The sequence below is a fragment of the Aspergillus campestris genome (assembly GCF_002847485.1).
Source record: "Aspergillus campestris IBT 28561 chromosome Unknown P168scaffold_5, whole genome shotgun sequence".
Taxonomy (NCBI): domain Eukaryota; kingdom Fungi; phylum Ascomycota; class Eurotiomycetes; order Eurotiales; family Aspergillaceae; genus Aspergillus; species Aspergillus campestris.
The window spans coordinates 1,017,166-1,036,473 of NW_020194340.1; the positions used below are offsets into that span (position 1 = coordinate 1,017,166).

The 19,308-nt window shown below is 51.3% G+C and overlaps 8 protein-coding genes across 8 annotated transcripts; 4 read left to right on the forward strand and 4 right to left on the reverse strand.

Moving 5' to 3' along the window:
• Nucleotides 1–923: 923 nt before the first annotated feature.
• Nucleotides 924–1,896, reverse strand: P168DRAFT_289789 (uncharacterized protein). The gene is made up of 2 exons (XM_024837078.1): nt 1,814–1,896; nt 924–1,743 (listed from the first exon to the last, which is right to left on the reverse strand). Exons 1-2 carry the CDS (start codon nt 1,832–1,834, stop codon nt 1,378–1,380), a joined length of 387 nt encoding a protein of 128 aa, XP_024693537.1. The 5' UTR covers nt 1,835–1,896; the 3' UTR covers nt 924–1,377.
• A 1,239-nt stretch (nt 1,897–3,135) lies between these two features.
• Nucleotides 3,136–4,575, forward strand: P168DRAFT_289790 (E3 ubiquitin-protein ligase MARCH). The gene is made up of 2 exons (XM_024837079.1): nt 3,136–4,071; nt 4,122–4,575. The coding sequence occupies exons 1-2, from the start codon at nt 3,262–3,264 to the stop codon at nt 4,248–4,250; spliced, it is 939 nt and encodes a 312-aa protein (XP_024693538.1). The 5' UTR covers nt 3,136–3,261; the 3' UTR covers nt 4,251–4,575.
• An 852-nt stretch (nt 4,576–5,427) lies between these two features.
• Nucleotides 5,428–5,729, forward strand: P168DRAFT_317986 (uncharacterized protein; the record flags this gene model as incomplete). The annotated part of the gene is made up of 2 exons (XM_024840159.1): nt 5,428–5,550; nt 5,613–5,729. 2 exons carry the CDS (start codon nt 5,428–5,430, stop codon nt 5,727–5,729), a joined length of 240 nt encoding a protein of 79 aa, XP_024693539.1.
• Nucleotides 5,730–7,158: 1,429 nt separating this feature from the next.
• P168DRAFT_317987 (pectate lyase) lies at nt 7,159–8,023 on the forward strand (the record flags this gene model as incomplete). The annotated part of the gene is made up of 3 exons (XM_024840160.1): nt 7,159–7,501; nt 7,570–7,649; nt 7,706–8,023. 3 exons carry the CDS (start codon nt 7,159–7,161, stop codon nt 8,021–8,023), a joined length of 741 nt encoding a protein of 246 aa, XP_024693540.1.
• Nucleotides 8,024–8,193: 170 nt separating this feature from the next.
• Nucleotides 8,194–9,274, reverse strand: P168DRAFT_267760 (DUF3425 domain-containing protein). The gene is made up of 2 exons (XM_024835056.1): nt 9,110–9,274; nt 8,194–9,051 (listed from the first exon to the last, which is right to left on the reverse strand). The coding sequence occupies exons 1-2, from the start codon at nt 9,225–9,227 to the stop codon at nt 8,309–8,311; spliced, it is 861 nt and encodes a 286-aa protein (XP_024693541.1). The 5' UTR covers nt 9,228–9,274; the 3' UTR covers nt 8,194–8,308.
• Nucleotides 9,275–9,468: 194 nt separating this feature from the next.
• P168DRAFT_289795 (putative sterol glucosyltransferase) lies at nt 9,469–12,534 on the reverse strand. The gene is made up of 6 exons (XM_024837080.1): nt 12,167–12,534; nt 11,427–12,114; nt 11,224–11,381; nt 10,815–11,178; nt 10,416–10,769; nt 9,469–10,366 (listed from the first exon to the last, which is right to left on the reverse strand). The coding sequence occupies exons 1-6, from the start codon at nt 12,252–12,254 to the stop codon at nt 9,544–9,546; spliced, it is 2,475 nt and encodes an 824-aa protein (XP_024693542.1). The 5' UTR covers nt 12,255–12,534; the 3' UTR covers nt 9,469–9,543.
• A 1,814-nt stretch (nt 12,535–14,348) lies between these two features.
• P168DRAFT_234618 (S-adenosyl-L-methionine-dependent methyltransferase) lies at nt 14,349–15,611 on the reverse strand (the record flags this gene model as incomplete). The annotated part of the gene is made up of 6 exons (XM_024833423.1): nt 14,349–14,561; nt 14,611–14,641; nt 14,690–15,130; nt 15,193–15,233; nt 15,291–15,395; nt 15,450–15,611. The coding sequence occupies 6 exons, from the start codon at nt 15,609–15,611 to the stop codon at nt 14,349–14,351; spliced, it is 993 nt and encodes a 330-aa protein (XP_024693543.1).
• Nucleotides 15,612–17,810: 2,199 nt separating this feature from the next.
• On the forward strand, nt 17,811–19,259 carry P168DRAFT_296656 (FAD-dependent oxidoreductase; the record flags this gene model as incomplete). Its single annotated transcript, XM_024838124.1, has 3 exons — nt 17,811–17,964; nt 18,016–18,053; nt 18,108–19,259. 3 exons carry the CDS (start codon nt 17,811–17,813, stop codon nt 19,257–19,259), a joined length of 1,344 nt encoding a protein of 447 aa, XP_024693544.1.
• Between the last annotated feature and the right edge of the window lie 49 nt (nt 19,260–19,308).

Sequence of the window (19,308 nt, forward strand, 5' to 3'; positions counted from 1 at the left end):
GCTACTATTTTAGACCATATCGAGAAGCAATAAGTCTCCGCACCAACTTAGTTCTTAAGTCCTGAGCATGGAGCCCACGTCCTCAGATACCTTTGTAACCCCGCAAGAGACATCGCTAGCCCCTTGGCTTGTAGGTATGTCTACTGGCCATCTCCACAGCCACCTTGGCTTCGGTGTCGACTTTCCCGAAGCTATTCATTGGAAGTCGTGTAGTAATGTGATGAAGTAGGCAAGTCGTCGCTCATTGAAGCGCCGGATTTTGGGTCCCTTGGCAAACGGAAGGACGCCGCGTAATCCTGGTAGGTTTGTCCGTACTTTTGAAGCGCTCGACTCTGGCTCGCGGAAGAATATGAACGGACCCAGGCGCATTGCATCTTGAGATAGAATGGATTGGCTTAGACGGGGTCTGCATGTTTCTGGTTGCTTATTCTATTGGATGAAAGAAAGCGGGGCGGGATACTCGGGATTTGTGAACTGACAGATGAGGACAAGAATGAGTAGGCTTCATGTAGCTCGTGTAAGTTGCCAGAATAGCTTCCCCGCATTGTGTTTTGCTGGGGTGAGGTGGAAGTGTTCTATGCAGTCCTCTGTTTTTTGAATGGGGGGGAGATGGGAAAAGCTGGCTGCGAGGATAGGCAGACACAGCTAGACAGAATCATGCATCACGGGTGCTATGGGTTGCCAACAGTCACGATTAGTTATACCTACTTTTCATATCATCACGGAATATTACAAACTATCTTTATACAAGATTGATTTGTGAAACTTATAACTATTCTAAAAGTCTAACATAATCATATCTCTTTAATCTTACTACTTGATATCAACTCTGTTTCTGGGACCCGGCATTGTTAGGGGCTGCAGAGAACAATAGTCTAGTGTCAAGAGGTGCTCGAGAGGTAGCACCACCTCAGTGAGCCTTGAATATTATCGAATGCATTTGCGAAAGCAAGTCTTCTGCATTAGACCGTCGGGGCAAGGGCAGCCACATCAATCCCAAGAGGGCAAAGCAGTAGTTTTTGAAAGAACCGCTCCTCGAGTCTGGAATGCTTTGGTAGTCTAGAGCTTATTCGGGACGCAGCATCATAACATTCCATTTGAGTAAAAGACGGACCGAATCTTGGTGCTGAATCCTTCGCCTACGAGGTCGATGTAATCCGTTGCTCGGGATTCAGAATAACTGGGGTGCCCTTGATTGTCTTAAAATCCCTGCAGACAAACTGCCTTAAGAACAGAAAAGATATAGAACATGGCGTCTTCTTCTTTACCAAAGTATCAATCTTTTGGAAATTCCATCCCATAGCATGGCATCACTGTATGAAGTTGGACCTCCATCGATGATGATGACAGCATTGGAAAAGAGAGGGTCTCGGTCAACTAGACCAGGAATGTATCTCGAAGCATGGCCTTCTGTTTGTCCAATAGATTCAAAGGATTTTGGTCGAATGTATCGAGAATCAGCCATGTTCTCATGAAATAGACTTCCAATCCTTCGCGCAAACAATGATCTCCTAGTAACTTAGCGAAGACTGTCCTCCCACTTGCAGGTGTTCCACGGACGTGCACAACTTTTTCAGACAGGACAAAGCTAGCAAGTTCTTTGATCATCCTCTCACGAGGGGCAGTTGCCGCTGTGGGGGGCTTGATCCTAGCTAGTATGAGGTCTAGGTGGTTTCTTGTTGCCATCCGGAGCTTGTCGCGCATCGAAATTGATATGAACTGTTTTTTTGAAATGACTGGAGTCTGAAACAGCACTATGTAAGTATGCAACTCGTATACTTTTCAAGAATAGCTCGGATCGCAGTGACCAGACCTCATCTTTCACCTCCCCCATTTCCGATTGATTATTATGGCTTATATCCATCGATTCTGGTACAAGATCTCTTTCATGTCCCCCATGACAGCGGTTTTATCAAATGATTCAACAAACATGATATGTCAGGATATCAGTCATATCAGGCCCGACCAATTGCCAATTAGATATTCTGATGCAGTGGCTGAGATGATATCTTGGGGGATCGCGTCCTCGTTTGCTCTTCGAATCCTTCATCACGGCCCCCTGCCAGTTTTCGAACAGCAACTGCGGTATTATCGGACTCCGTGGGCTCCAGGACCGTTGGGCGGGATAGGTGAGGAGAAAACGTTGCTATCCTTCTAATCGACATAAGGAACAATTGGTCACCACACCTTGAGGAAGAAGATCGAGCTGGTGCGTATGAGTCACCTGGAGAGTCTCAGTAACGCAAAGTCTAGGTACATATTAGTAATAGTTACTGTAGTTAGTGACTTGACTGAGAAGATCTGCGGATGAATGAGCCTGTGGCCGCGTATAAGAATCTTGTAGTGTTTCCTCCCCGTCAATCTATGCTTTCCAGATGGAACATGATTTTGTTGACCGCAATTCTCCTTCGGATTACAGATTATGGTGTACCTTTTTGCGGTTGAGAGCACCGGGCCATACGATAGAGGCTAATGACATCCCAAGAGCTATCAGCAATCTCTCTTCAAATAGGCGTTTCAAGATCATCGACCACGAAAAGTCCATTGCTTTTTGAACGGCACACATGTTACCCTGAGCATCAAACAGTCAGTCAGCAGAGTGGTCAACGTGGTGCTCGAGTGTATCAAGGATGATAAAGTGAGATTGTCGAGCGCATGCCATCTACTGGCACATATCTGGATATTCGGACCTACTCTCCCCAGCGCGATAATCCCGTTCAAGATATCACATTTGAGCAAGGAGCACGAATATCTGTAACTGGGGGGCTTTGTAGTTATTTGACAAAGCAATTGATATTTTGCGATGTAGTCCTCAGATCCAGTTGAGTGATACATTATATATAGAGAAGGTCGAGGATAGTTACGCGACCCCATTCTGTTCCAGTAGCGAATAGATTTGCTCTTGTCATTTTCGTAATTGAAGCGGTTCTCCACGCGATGAATAAGGATCAATCTCAACCGCAAACCATGTAGGGCTGTTTTATCTTTCTTTGATATTCCGTGATGGTTGATGTTGTTGACATCGGACAATTGATTGATCCGGTGACACTTACGCGAGCAGCCGAACTAGTGACACCTTTTCGTTCGGTGCCCGCTTTTCCTTTCTGTTCTTCCCCTTCTCTTCTCACTCGTCACACAATCTCCCACTACCGATCTGTCTGTATCTTTGATTGACAATCCACAGGCTATCCTATACTGCATAGGACTAGGTTACGGGAAACCTAGTTGGTATTATGATTTCAATACAAACTACCGCAAAGAATGGACGCGCTCAATGAGCCAACCTGGCAGGGCTTCCCAGCTAGTCAGGAGGCAGAGTCCCCAGACACTCACAATCGCAGCGACGCGTCCGAGTCTTCTGGGGAGCCCGCGCAGGAGACTCCCAAAAAGCATTATCCCCCTCGGGTCTGCCGGATCTGTCTTGAGACGGTCCTCCCTACCCTCCTGCCTCCGTCCGAACACATCCCGGACTTCCTCCAGTCCGGCCCGCGAGTCGTCTACGAGTCGTCGGACCCGGATTCCGGCCGGTTGGTGAGCCCGTGCAAGTGCAAGGGATCCTCGCGTTATGTCCACGAAGGATGCCTGCAGGCCTGGCGCCATGCGGACCCGGATTACAGCAAGAGGAATTTCTGGCAGTGTCCGACGTGCGGGTTCCAATACCGGCTGGAGCGGCTCACCTGGGCGCGCTGGATCAGTAGTACCTTTACGCAGTTGGGCTTGACGGTGGCCATTCTAATGTTGACTGTGTTTTTGCTTGGTTTTGTTGCTGACCCGATCATCAATCTCTACGTGGATCCGATGGAGACCCTGTATAACTCGGATTTCTGGGAGCCCAGTGTGCCCGACTCGCTGGCCCCGGAGACGGGATCCTCCTGGTTGGAGCACTTTTTCAAAGGCCTGGCGTCGTTGGGGGTGCTGTCGGTCGTCAAGGCCATCTTCGCCCTGTCTCCATGGCAATGGTGGTACACGCGGTCGTCGGTCCTGCTCAACGGCGGTCGGAACACCGGGCGGAATCGTACCGCGTCCATCAGTTGGGTGGTCATCTTTTTCGGGGTGATGACCTTTCTCTGGGTAGGTGCATTCATTCCTGGCCGACATCTGGTCCCTGCTGACCGCTCCAGGCGGTGTACAAAGGTGTCCGCAGCTGGTGCCGACGTACGTTGGAGAAAGCGGGCGAACGCGTCATGGACGTACCGTTGCCTGATGATGAGGAGGAAGAAGCCTCCGCGGAACGTAGGAAAGACCAATAGCCGGGAGTATGGTGGTCTGCGACCCAGCTGTTCTGTACCTTTACTCCTATCGCACTACTTTAAGTTGTCACGATCCTATCCCATGACGTGCTGATTAGTCACTGTGCGAAGAACGAGTTTGACCCTCAAAACTCCTCGATGTCGTCTGAGAAGGAGCCTGGTTGGAGCAGAGCGTTTTGTTCTCTCCTGCCGACTCCTTTATCCCCAGGCGCGTCGAGGGGGAGGGTCGTACCGCAATCCTCACTAAATTTGGCGCTACGATGTCGGCGTTTGTATTGAGCTGTGGTACATTGTAAATATCATACTTAATAAACGATTCTCCTCGATGCTTTGGCATATCATTCAGCGAGATTAGAGAAATAATAAACACGGGGATATACCCTCGGTAGTATAATGTGGAGGTGGACCGTGTGGAGGTGGAACTCCGACAGTACGATCGATACGCGTCCTATTTTTGTCGCAGGCAAACATGAACATCAAGTTGCCTCTTATCATAAATAGTATCGTCGCCACAAGTCGATCTAGTGCGTACGGAGGACTCCGTACGAACGAGAACTCGCAAGTCTCCGACTGACGTCAGCTATCCGTATATCGGCTAATAAGCCACGCCCAGCCTTAGTTTTAGTTCAACAAGTCGATCGTAAGAGTAGACAAAACCCAACAAAAAACACGGTGGTGGGGTGAAACCCACAACGTCGAGGGGATGGGGGAATGAAACAGTATAATTGGACTAGACTCTAAATGGCTGGGGTCGTGTTGACACTTTTCCGAACCTGTCTTGACAGATCCCCGATATGTAACCGAAAAAAGTCGAAGGGGGGGAAAATAATTCCTTGTTATTTTTGGAGCGAGATGATGACGCCAGCAAGTGGCGTGGCAGGAGGTTTCGGCGAGAGAAAGAGACAGAGAAACCTGCGCCCGGATGTTTTTCCATTGGCTGGAGGGACCTGCTGATCGCGATGATCTTTTTTTAGTTTGTTTCTCGATGCTTGCATTCCTCCGTCGCGAGTCCGGCTTCCACGTAATGCATGATAAGGTATTCTCTTCTTTTTGAGGATACATAAGGGGGGAGGATTCCTCTGTTTTTTCTTCTCGGAGTGATACTACAGTGATACTATAGTCATTGTTCTATACCTATACCGATACCTATACTCTTGACAACCCTCCAACAATCAACATGCTCATCACTATCGGCATCTCCCTCATCGTGGCTGCGGCCGCCACCTGCGAGATCACCTTTGTCGAGTGCATCTCCGCCCAGAACTATATCGACGAGAAAGAGAAATCGACCAAGATCCATGTCCATGATCAGTCTCCTACCCCACACGTCTCCACCGAGAGCCAGGCTCTCCTCGCGCGGAGGGAGACTACTTGAGCGATAACACGGGGAATGCAACGCATTCAGTCGATTACAACTATGAGGACCTCCTGCGCCGAGCGCACATCCACATCCCGCCCGAAACTACCTCCGCCGTTTGAAGGACAGCCTATATCGGTGCATGTCGGGGTAGATGGGGGTTGAAAACAGCACCACGACCCGTCCCAGCGGCCACGAGACTCCTCGGTGATTGTCCGAGTTTTGAGACGATGGTCTTACATGGCGCCAACACGAACATGGATACGAGTGAAGGCGCTGCGGCTGTCTTACATGGGCCGTGGCGGTTCGATCCAGTCCGATATACTGGAGACAAGTTATCTTCAGCTGGACGCCTGTCGCCTGCGAATACGAATGCAGCGGACTATTGGCGTACTTTTGTACAAGAGGGCTTACTGGATTTGTTGGAATTGTATAGAGCCATTTGAGCTGAGCTGGCATTTTGTTTGTCTATAGATATACGTGACCATTGAGAAACCGTGGTGTTTACGGTGCTACTACTATCAAGACAATCTACCAAAAATTACAATTCACTACAAAACTTAGAACACGAGTTGAACACAATAAAAATTTGACATGGTCAATGCAGACTATCAACCATAGTTCACAACCCGGCGCAAGAACCGTTTCATCCAAATCACCCCAAACCCACAACGTTACAACTCGTTCCCCCTAGTACCCCCCTGGTACTCCCCCTGGCGATCATTCGAGTCCGTTCCAAGCTACTCACAACCCAGTCCCTCTACCCCGTCCCATCCATGCTAGCCCAGCCCACTCCGATTAGTGGGCGGAGCACGTCCTATCTACACGCGACAAGGTACAATTATTCCGTGTTGAATATTCTGTTCCCGTCCCTCCGTCAATATCTCTCTAACGTGCTGCATCCCTGAAGAAACAGACCGACAACCCGGATTGTCAGTTCTCCACTATAGGTGGATCAACCACTTCCTGATCCATTTTGGCACGGTTGAGCAATATGCTATGCTATGTTATACTGCTGTATATCTAGACGATCCCGTCCTATGTGTAGGGCTCGCGTTCGCACGCAGTAAATCCGACCAACGACGGCATATCCTCAAGGAAGAATAATTGCCACCAATGATACCTATCAGCCTCCCAAGAAGGCTCAACACCCCCGCAGGGGTGTTAGTCGGTATAGGGTTGATGATGTAGGGCTACGGAGAAAAGCCGAAGCCGCGGCAGAATGAGCAAGCCACATTCGATGAATAGACCATAGCTCGATTACTAGGCCGGACGGTGGATGCGGTCAAGACACACTACCCCAGTTTCATCATGTCTAGATTTACAGCGTAGACAGTGGTGGAAAGATTGGGGGTTGAAACGCGCCAAGGGCGATAGAATAATTCCGTCCAGAGATGGGATCGGGATGGGTTTGTGGGGAGTTGGATATACGTCGGATGTCTTCAACTATCAGTATATATAAATGGGATCAACTGACGACGATACACCATCAAAATTCAAGTCAAGTTTTCAAAAATAAAGTCTACACTTCATTTACTATCATCTGCCAAAATGCTCCCCCAAACCACCCTCCTGGCCCTCCTGGCCTCCACCACCCTCGCCTCAACCCTCAACAAGCGCTACACCTTCCCACTCCCGGAGTCCAAGGGCTCCAAGACCTTCGATGAGCCGTACGAGATCGCCGAAGGCGAGATCTACGATGGTGGCATGCAGACCTTTGGCCGTGGCGTCGAGTGCTCGGGGCAGTCCGAGGGCGGAGAAGATGACACCGTCTTTATCATCCAGGAGGGAGGCACCCTTAAGAACGCTATTATCGGACCTGATCAGTCTGAGGGTGTCTACTGTAAGGGGTCTTGCACTGTTGAGAATGTTTGGTGGGAGGCTGTTTGCGAGGGTTAGTATTTTGCCTATCCTACACACTCTTATATACCCATTAGATGGTATGTAACTGACCTGAGTTAGACGCCCTCTCCCTCAAGGGAGGAAGCACCTTCAAGATCTCCGGCGGCGGAGCCCAAGGCGCAGATGACAAGGTGATCCAGGTGAGCGTTTTCCCTCACCCACCCCGATATTATAAACACCACTAACAATCTGAAAGCACAACATCGGCGGCGACGTCACCATCGACGGCTTCACCGTCTACAACTTCGGCAAGCTGTACCGCTCCTGCGGCAACTGCGACGAGATGTACCAGCGCACCGTGACCATCTCCAACGTCATCGCCGTCGACGGCAAGTCCATGGTCGGCGTCAACCAGAACTTCGGCGACGTGGCCACCATCACTGACACATGCGCTACCGACGTCAAGGATATCTGCATCTCGTATGAGGGTAAGGAGGATGGGTCGGAGCCGGATGAGATCTCTAAGGGGCCGAGTGAGAGCTGTCAGTATACGGAGCCGTTGGCGGAGTGTTAGTCAACCTTTTTGGGTTGGGGTGGAGTGGCTAGTTAGTAGCTAGTGGCTGCGTTTGTGTATGGGGTGAGGGATGTATGTATCTTGTGTTGATTTGCTTTCTTGGGGGTAAGCTTGGAAGAGCTGATTGCCTGTTCTCTTTCTTACGCTTCACTGTACTTTTTCAATTCTCACCATAATATATTTGAAATCATCACACTATGCTATCACATTTTATACAAAGTCCAAAGCAATGCAGTACTATACGCTCGCTCGCCCATCCTAAAACCAAAACCCCCAAAAATATAATCAAAGATACCTAAAAATCAACTTCTCCCCCCTCCTCCCTCTCCAATAATTCGTCGACTCCATAAGCTCCGGACTCCCCCTCATCACCCACGGCCACTTCTTAATAAACACCTCCGTCAACTCCCAACTTCGCGGATCAGCCGGCTCCCCCCAAACCAGCAGATTGCACCCCTCGACAGACGCCGCAGAGTTAGTGTCCCAAAATCCCATAATATCCACGCACAGCTGCTCGTCGTCGAAGCCGTCGCCCGCGCGGATGAGGTTGTCGCGCATGCGCGGGAACGGGAAGAAGTCCAGCCATGGGTGGTGGGGGCACTCGCGCTGGACGCGGGTGGGGCGCAGGCTGGGCGGGAGGGAGGAGGCGTCGACCATTTTGGCGCTGGTGGGGCCTTGCGTGCTGAAAGGGGAGAGGGCGTCGTCGTGCATCCAGTCGTTGTGGGGGGTCATTCCTAGCAGGGTGATGATGTGGGCGAAGGCGCGGAAGACGTTCGCTTTGCTGAGGGTTAGGAGGTTGGAGTCTGCTGTTGGGGAGGTGAGTGGGGGGATGTCGAAGGTGGTGCGGCTGAAGCGGGCGAGGAGGATGGCGAGGGTGTCGGGGTGGGGGCAGGTGATGCGTTTGGGGTTGGTGATGGGTTGGGAGAGGGCGTTGGTGGTGGGGGAAGGTTTTTTGGTGGCTGGTTTGGATGTGCTGTCGTTCTCTGTGTCTGTGCCTGTGGGGTCTGTTTGTGCTTGTTTACGTTTTCCTGGTTTAGTCTTGGTTAGTTTAGACAAATAGAATACTATAGAGGACCATGAGCTTACGATGTGCGCGCTGGTTCAGCCGGTTTTGTCTCCTGCGCCTCTCTTGCGGATCGCTGAGTCCCGACCAGTCATCGGCTGGCTTGTGGGTGGAGACTGTAGTAGCGATATCATGGTCCATGATGTAATGGGAGATGGATTGCTAGGTAATGCAGTGGTAGAGCTAGATGCGACTAGTGAGGTGAAAGGAGTAAAGATGTGAGCTGACGTTGCGGGGAGATGATGGGCCGGAGTTAGGGAGGTCCGCGGAGTTAACCACTGTGGGGCATCTATATCAATGAAAATATTGTCAAGTCCACTATGTTCCGCGACTTCCGGTCTTTGAACTCATATCGGGACAGATACAACGCTGTGATCATTTGTATTGCTCTAAACCATGTCCTGCATTTATATTTACTATATACTCCGCATCCAACATCAGTACCAGACGATGTTGCTCAAAAATCACCCGCACTATTCCTCAAAACCTCAAACAAATCAACAACATCCCCCTGGTCCAACGAACCGCCCTCCACCCGAAGAAGAAACACCCCCTCTCTATACCGCGCAGCGGTAATCTCCCTCCTCGTCTGGAACCGTATAGTATTATGTAAGCTCTTGCAGATGCCCTGGCCAGGGTAAGCAACGAGGCCCAGCGCAGCAGACGGGACCTTCGTCGCAAGCCCCACCGTGCCCTTAAGGAAGCCCTTGCCCACCCCCAGGGGACCCTTGTCCTTCCCACCCTGGTACGACTGTGTCAGCATATCTGTCAACCCGCCGCGCATCCCATGGATAAAATTCTTCCCTCCCGCGGCAGCGCCGGACTTCCAGTCGCGGACGACGTATTCGGGAACTTCCTCGCCGTAGAGCCGGGGGATAGCGCGGAGGCCTTCCGTCGTGGCGAGCGGGATGTCCACCGCCATGCCTTTGTAGTATTTGCCGATGAACTGGCCGACGCCTTTGGCGGATGTGGCGGCTGCGGTCGCCGCCGTCATCCAGTCGATCCTGGTGGGAGAGGTGCTCAATCTGGGTGGCGCGGTGGATGATTTCTCGGGCACGGGGTTCTCTGGCTCTGTCTGGGACAGGGAAGGTGTGCTGAGCGATCGGGTAACGCTAGGCTGTCGGCTGCTGGTTCGCCCGCGCTGGATCTCCTGGTATGGTTTCCACAACATATTCGTTGTGGCCTTTGCGAGGCCCGCTCCGGTTTCGAAGGCAGCGGACGTCGTACCGGAGATGGGATCGAATCGCCGGTGTTGGAGCACGATTGGCTTGATCTCGTGTCTGGGTACCAGGGTCAGTACGAACCAGCGGGGACTAGAACAACACATACCGCTTCAGATCCTCTTTGTCGACCCGCATGTAGTCGAGGATGACCTGCGCAGCCATCTTGGAGAGATATATGGGCTTTCCTTTGTTCTTCTTGTACACCCATGCCGCCGGCCGATCCGGCAAAACGGCACACCTCATCTTTTCCCGCGGAAGGTTGCGATGGAAACATTCGACTGCCTTTGCGACACCTGTCTCTTCTAGCATTTTGATGGCTAGATTCTCGGCTGCATCAAGCGTGCTGGGGTTTAGACAAAAGCGAATTGCGTCTGCAAGATTCTCGGCTGTCAAAGAGCGATGTGGGATGGGATCGGGCCCGGCACCCGACGCGGCCACAATCTTGCCCCAGAATGGTTGACTGGGACTGTTAGAAGGAACATTTGCCAGATCTGGGTCAACTCACTCTCCAAAGAACGGGACTATAGTAGTGGGCTTGCCGTAGCGAAGGCCACATGCCGTGGTGCCAGCACCACCATGATGAATGACACACGAAACACGTTCGAATAGCCAGTCGTGAGGGCAGTCGCCGAGGTAGAGAATGTTTGAAGAAGACTCCCCACCGAGTTTACTCCACCCTCGCGAGATGATGGCCCGGACACCAGTAAGTTTGACGGCTTCTTCAAGAATCGCTGTCATTTCTACACTGTCGTCTAAGACGATGCTTCCAAACCCGACATATATCGGAGGAGGGCCATTCTGGAGAAAGGCTGCCAGCTCAGGGGTAGGGGAGTAGCTTGGCGGATCGCGGAAGAAGAAGCCACACACATCTGACAATTAGCATTTCTCAAGGAACGCGTCATGTGGGAACATACCAATATATGCAGGCCAATCTATAGGCTTGGGCAATAAAGCCGGGGACCAGCAATACGTAAACGGAATCTTCAGCGTCTGCGCCATCGTGGCCCCTTCATTTGTTGGCACCGGCTCGAGATCGATCGTCGATCTCCAAGTATTGATCACATCACCAAGCCTACAGCGGTTAGCCAGGTTCATCTCACACATAGAGAAAACCTACCCCTGCCAAGTCAACCACTCCACAACCCCATAAGAAACCGAATTCGCAAACTTCTGATTCTTCCCCGAATACCTCAAATTCGCCAACGGATGCGGATAAGCCGTAGTCGGACTCCACGGCATCGTAAACATCAAGTGCAACGGAATCGCCAGCGCCTCCGCACAATGAATATGCGCAAAGCTCGGCGGATTCGCGATAATCGCATCCGCCACGAACGGCATCCCAGACACAAGGTCATCCTCGATGCACGACCGCCAGCAGCCGTTTAGCATCTCACCGACCATAACCCGCTTCTTCTTAATATCGCCCTCCTGCAGGCTCTCCACGCTGGGTATCAACCCCGGGTTCTTGACCATGTAGGCCATCAGCTCTGCGGGGTCTCCGCCGATGGGGTAGAATTCTAGCCCGGCGCCGCGGACGAACGTGTCAAAGGTGTTGTGCGTGGCTATTCGGACTCTGTGGCCGTGTTTCTGGAGCTCGTTGCCGAGCGCGACGAAGGGCTGTACATCGCCGCGGCTTCCGACAACTTGGATGATGATGTTTAGTTTGATGTCGAAGGGGGTGGATTGCGTGTAGTCGGGAGGCGGGGACGGTGGCTCCTCGCTGGTAGCGGGTAGGAGTGAGAGGGCGCGTTTAAGCGCTGCTTTGCCTGCGCTGGAGTCTAGGTTTACATTGACTCGACCATCGTCTGTTTCTGTTAGCTTGGTATGGGGGGATTAGAAGAACTGGACCCGTCCTACCTGTCACGGTGGCCGCGTCTGAGTCGGTCGAGGTGAAATGCGGCGGATCGGCCAGGTCGACCGACGCAGAGCGTTTGGACGCCGACATTGTGGCCTCGGTGGATGGATTTCGAAATGAGAAACTTATATACACTGCATGGGACGTGGGCGTGTCTGTAGATTGGTCAAACCATGGAAGGGGGAGTGTAGGTGTCCAGTCTGATCCAGAGGACTGAAGTCGGGATACAGGTGATTGGGTATGGATGCGGGGAGATTGCCCTGACTAATTTGGAGTCCAAGTGGGGTTTCGACCCCGGTTTGAGCTTAAAGCGGCAGATGGAATCTATGTATATGGTGATATGAGGTACAATTCTATGACTTGGGCTTATAGGATTTGTGATAGGAAGTTCTAATCAGGTTGTTACTATTCTGACAACCTGAGCCCTCGACAGGAACAGCCACCAATGACGTCATAGTGTTGAGTGGAAGTCCAAGCCCCAACAAACCTCCGTACAGGTACGATTTCAGTAATTTTGGTATGCTCGGGATAGCTATTGAGGACTATCCTTCCAGCTCAGCTATACTACCTATTACTGGAAATAGACATCAGATAACTTGTTAACCATCAAGTTTCAGACCATTACAAAATTGCAAAACATTTTTTTTTTCTTTCCCAGAATCTCCACAATCACGTGACTGATAGTGTATGCCGACACTATCCCACCGCCCACCCGACCGCCCCTCCATCCCGACCAACTTCCCCCTTAATACCAGCCCAAATACCCCAAATAGCAAAAAAAAAAAAGATACCATCGTAATCAGCTAACCAAGACGAATCGAAAGACCCCCTCAAATTCTAAATCCGAGAAACTTTGCACAACGGTCCAAAAACGATCACTTTCGAATCGACACCTCTGGAAACTGATCAGCCTGTTTTTGGTGGGATTTTGGCGTTTTTGTCGCCGCGAGGTTTCACTAGCGCGGCTTTGGTATCATGTGACTATACTACACGTGATTTACATACATTGTTGGAAATAGAGTGGAGTGGCACAATGCATTTCATTGCATATAGGACGTGACATCCCGGCCTGCAGATAGATGGATAGGCAGGCAGACAGATAGACAGTAATAAGTTACACAACAGATGATACTACCGTGGATATCCGAATCAAAGTGTCACGCGCGCTCGAACGTCCATCCGCGTGTGCTACTGCTACCCGTGGAAACTGGAAAGGCAAAGTTGGTTGAGGAATACGGCTGGTCAGGTTTTATCTTTTGAAGACTAAAGGGAGTAGGTAGAGTCAGTGGGCGGAGAACTGGAGACGCTCGGGGTAAAGTTCGTTCGTTCCACGGCGGACCGTTGAGAAGGTCCGAGGTTGTACTGTTAGTCTACTGTCTACTACTGACCTGTAGAAATTGATCGTTTTTATGTCTATGTGTATGTATGTGGGAGGGGTTAGTTAAGCGTAGAAATGCATATGCGTGGTTTTGGGTATGCTTCATACAGAAGTATCTATCTAGATGGATACAAAGATATTGTGCTGAGTGGTGTATGTATGAGATGACGCGTCCGCCATCCTCTGGAGTCAGTCAGAATAGTCAAGATATCCATCCATCCATCCATCCATACACCGCGGAGGAAACCCGATTTCCAACCCACGGTAGAGTCATCTTCAAGGCCCGTGTAATCCTCCCACTTTCCATCCCAAAGACCATCTGATCTCATCCGCGTCAGCTGGATCGGACCGCACCTCAAGTGGATGGGATGGATCCATGGCCAAGAGCTATGTCTATTGAAATCTGCACGCCAACTGGATCGTCGCTTGAGATTCCCTATTGCGGGTGAGATGGCGTGTCGAAGCTGAAATCAGAGTTTCGGACTGGATAGAGTTTCTGTCGCGTCACATTCGATTATTCTTCCGACTTGTGGAGATGGGCCGAGGTGTGTCTATTTATTTATCTATCTATCTGGTGGGATGATCCTTCGGGGTTAGGGTCCTACGAAGAGGCGTAGGTATAAGACTTTTTATGTGGATGGTTAAAGTGTATAACTGCCTGTCACATCCATATCTGAATATATAATTCATAAACTAATATCAACAAGGGTATAAAGCTCAACCAAAGAAACCAACAAAAATTACAACCGGAAACCATTCAGAACCAATGACCATCCCTGATAAACTACCTGTACTCCAGTCTCAATTCAAAAAGCGCGATGTGATGGAGGTTCTTGCGGTTTTCGTGCGTATACGACTGTGCCTGGGAGGTAGGCGTGGGTGCGGTAGTCTCTGAGCGAGGCTCGCATCTGCGCGAGGAACAATTGCGATCGCTCGTAGGACCAATGTAGGGCGGTTGTGAGTAGGCGGAGCATGTATCCTTCGATGCCGCCGTGTAGTCGGAGCTGGTTCCATCGGCCCTGTATATATTAGTGGTCTCATCCTAATAGCCAGATAAACACAACCTACCAGTTCATGCATCTTCCGATCGGTACTCCAGCTATCCAAATTAGCAAGGCTTTGAGAATGCGACGGAAGGTGAAGCTACCCGTTCATCGGCCATTTGTAGGTCGTCTCCACCACGTCGATGAAGCCTGCCTGCTCGAGACGCGATGCGCTCTCCTGCCAGATCGTAAAGCTCTTGCCGAATCGCGTTCCCGACTCGACCACCGTCTGACCCCATAGATTGTAAAAATGGTCGGGACCAACGGTGCCGTCGTCGGAGATCGGTTCGACCGAATGCTCCACCACCTCGATGTAGCCCCCGGGTTTGAGGCACCGCCAGCATTGCTGGAAGAATTCGTCCCAGTCTGGGATGCATCCGAACAGCTCCCGGACATGGATAAAGTCGAATTGGTTGCTGGGGTAGGTCCAGGGGAGGGTGACGTCGTCGATCTCGAAGACGCAGTTCGGCGGGATAAACGCGGGTTGGATGGGCGAGAGATCGACACCGGTGACTTTGGCGCTTGGATACTCGTCGGCCATATCGCTGGAGACTTGGTTAATAACTGGTCAAGATATGAGATCGATTAGGAAGATTCGCCGACTAACATGGCCCAAATCCCCGTTCCCGTGCCCACATCGAGGATTTCCTGTGGTCGTTCGCTTAGACGAGCTCCAGCCGACCGGCGACAGGGGAAGGATGATACCTGAGGTTCGCAAATCGGTGCGAGATGGAGCTTTCCGTCTAAGGTGATGCAGTACATGTGATGAGCCATGTCTTGTTGTTCGTTTGCGATTTCATCGTTAGGACCCTGAAGCCGGGGAGGTTAGCCAGGAATCGATCCATCTCAGCAGTACCGGCCTACCCAGTAGGCGCCGTCGTGATAGGAGTGGTAGCGACGACCGAATTCGTATCGATAGTCGGTGATGTAGGAATCCAAGGTCATGGTATCATCTCCGATCAGCGAGTCCTCCCCATACGCCGAATCCCCATCCCCATCATCATCGGTCGGATAATAGGTGAGCATATTCTGGATGATCGATTCGCGTTGTTGTGGAGTTGTTGTGGTGGTTGAAGCCGCACTGGAAGTGTCAGAGAAGGAAGAGTCTTCTTCGTCACAAGAAGAGGTGACCATGGCAAGGTTGTCGATCCTGGGTTAACTGGAAACGGGAAGGAGGGGGCGAGCTCATGCAGTGGAAGGGACCAGGGAGCAAAGAACGGCGCGACCGGACAGCGGAGATGCACGGGTAGGATAAAACGACGGGGGGGGGAACCAGCGAACGGAAACTGGGCTTGGGGGTACGGAGTAGGTTAGGTACGAGGTGGTAATTAACTTTATACTCGGTGATGAACGGGGAAATTCAATGACCGGCACAATGCAAATGATCTAATCAAGTCCATCCTGATCAGAGGGGGAAATGACAGGGAGGAATCCTTGAAAAACGGAAGTTCAACTCTGATCAAAGAATCCCAAATTTACAAAGAGCTATTCCCATCCAGAATGTTCAAGACAAAACGAGTAGATCTACGATCGGAGGTTCGCGATGGAGAGCGACCGGGACCGGGGAAAAGAGTGGATAAGTGACGACGGCCAAATCAATAGTCCTGATGGCCTGCATAACTAGTCGGTAAATACCGAACACTCTGTACTCATGTGTTTTACATGTTTTATTCCTCTGTTTTAACCATCTTCCTTGAAATTCTAGTCCAATGCACGGTTACATAAATCCCCTTCTGGAGTAGGACTGTATGATGGTAGGAGATAAAGTTAAAGGACAGACCGCAATGGGTTCCACATAACTCGAGAAGTGGTTCAGTTTCGTACCATAGTGGAGTATGATAGTATCCATAGGAGATGCCATATCTCAACCTTATTTCTAGCAATCAAGGGAGTTGAATTCACACTTGATGGATTTTAAAAGGATATTTATAGTTATCTATTCATATTGCAGTGAGTCTTCACTCTGGATAGTTCTTCAGAATTGTCACTCAACATGAGACCACACTAATGTGTCCATATAAGCATACCGTATTAAACCCCTGGATGATCACATGACAGGTGTCGGCCAGAGCCGTCATGCTGCATGAAGACAGCCACGGTGGGATCATAGTACACTTGAATTATAATGAATGTTCTACTCCTTGCAGTCCTGGCAATAAGAAAGTACTCTACCACCATACAAGACTGGGTACATCCTAGTAAAGTGAGGGGTGTCTAATAAATTTACACGTGCAGACTCAGCCAACCATCAGTGCAGGTGAAGCATGCACTAGCATGCTTCCATATATAGTTACTATTAATCAGTGGCAACTGGCAAGTATCAGACCTAGTGAATAGCGGTATATAGAATCGAGTCACTCAACAACTCCAACACATCGGGTCAAGGCAAGGTGTTGTCCTTGGCCACCACCACACCCGCCACAATGGTCCCTTGGATATATGCAAGTATGTCCCGACAGATGGAGAAGACAACGGTGGTGGGGCCATGGCTCTTGAAGCGGTCAGGTGGAGAGAGCGGATCCCCATTAGCGATTGGCCCCTCAATCTGGTTTGAAGACCCGTGATCCATCTCCACATCAAACGAAAGACCGTTGGAATGATGATGAAGAGGGTGTACCATGTAGGTGCCGACCTATCTAGCAATGTACCATCCAGAGGTAACCAGTACTTGATAAAATTAGTATTTTGACCCTCGTCACAATAACCATGCAAGGTGAAACCCATCGGACTGGCCAGCTGTACTGTCAACCCGGAGCCATGGCATGAGGATGGTCTGTTCCTAGAGCTCCACCGGAAAACCGGGTCTCATCCCCTGGTGGGCTTGGACTTGGTCTAAAACCGACCGTGCGATGAATGTAGAGTATCTGTGGCCAGAGGTTCGCTTGGATTATTTCCCATTCCTTCCCCGAGTCTGTCATTAGTCTGGGTATATTTTTCTCACTTTATACCTTATCTTAGACTTAATCCATCTTGTGTCTCCCGTTTCAGTCTTCTTCCTTTCCATTAACCACAATTTCCTCCAATCTCTCACGTTATCGGTCTAGTCTAGAGCGATCGGCCTAGTACTTGGCACCATGGAATAACCAGCATTGTCAATCCCATTGTTTTTTACGCGTTCCGATCGATTGGTCTTACAACGCTGTCCCTGCTCCGTTGTTACCTTGTGCCTCCCTCTTGTCTCTTCTTCCTGGCCACATCTTTGGACTTCTACCCCTCATCCTCGCCATGGGCCGTATCCGACGGCTCTGGTCGTTGGTCGCTGGGAAGCCACAGGGCCAGCAAACAGAACAACCTTCAGATCCCCAGGGTAACTCTCATGTGGCCTCTCCCGCCGCCGAGCCGAAAAACCCCACTACTTCGGTCCTGGTGATAGGTGCTGGTAAGGATCAATAGAAAGCTATCATCCGTTCGATCACTACTAATGGTTCAGGCTCGACGGGACTTGCTTTGGCTCAAGGACTCAAACAGGTGGGTCGACCTTATCTTCTAACCGTGATGGACTCCGCTCACCTGAAGACCTAGTCGGGAATTTCGTGTATCGTGGTGGAAAAACATGACAGCATCGATGCGCACCCGCGAGATTGGAACATGGGCCTCCACTGGGGCATGGACCCGTTGAGAAGCCTTATGACAGACGAAATGTGGTCCCACATCCAGTCCGCGCAAGTCGACCCCAGTGAGCCTCCCGCCGAGCATGACTGTATCAAATTCCTCAACGCCCAGACCGGAGAATGCATGGCCGCGATCCCCGTCCAGTCCTTCTATCGCCTTCGACGACGTAAACTGCGGGGGCTCCTGGCCCAGGGATTAGACATTCAATATGGGAAGCGACTGCGGACCCTCGCATTCTCGGACGACGGGAAGCTGGCCGCCGCCCTGTTCGACGACAATACCTCCATCACCGCCTCGCTCGTGGTCGGCACGGATGGCGCCCGATCGACGGTGCGACAGGAGCTATTGGGCCCTAACTCCGGGCGCATCCGCCAGCTCCCGTATTGCGCGACCTTTGTGCAAGCTCGCTTTACCGCCGAGCAGGCCCAATTCCTGCGCGGGTTTCACCCCATGTACCTGGCCGGCATCCACCCCGCCGGGTACTTCGCGTTCTTTGGCATGCACGACGTCGAGGACCCGGACAAACCCGAGACGTGGACCTTTTTCTTCTACATTTCCTGGAATTGCACGCTGGAGGAGCAAGATGCCACGACCGACTGGACCAATTCGCAGCGACTGCAGCAGGTCAAGGAGTTCTCCAAATGCTTTACGGACCCGTGGCGAAGCGCCTTCGAATGGGTGCCGGACGACCAACAGGTTTGGTACATGGGCCTGACGGACTTCGACCCGCGCGCCTCAGGCCACCGCTGGGATAACCACGGGGGGCGGGTGACGCTGGCCGGCGACGCCGCGCACGCCATGACCTACCAACGCGGCCAGGGCTTGAACCACTCCATCACCGATGCCGCCAAACTTGTCGAGGCCACCAACCAGCTTCTGACGGGAAAGAGCACTCCCGCCGACGCCATCACCATGTACGAGGACGAAATGATCGCGCGTGCCGGCGGGGAGGTCTCCCTCTCGACGGTCAACACCGAGATGGTCCACGACTGGCAGAAGGTGCTTCAGTCGCCTGTGCTCACGGCGGGAGTAACCAAACGATCCGTTGACCCCTCGACTTAGAGTAAGCGAGTCTACTTGGACTGCATACCCCTCGACTTAGCGTAACCGA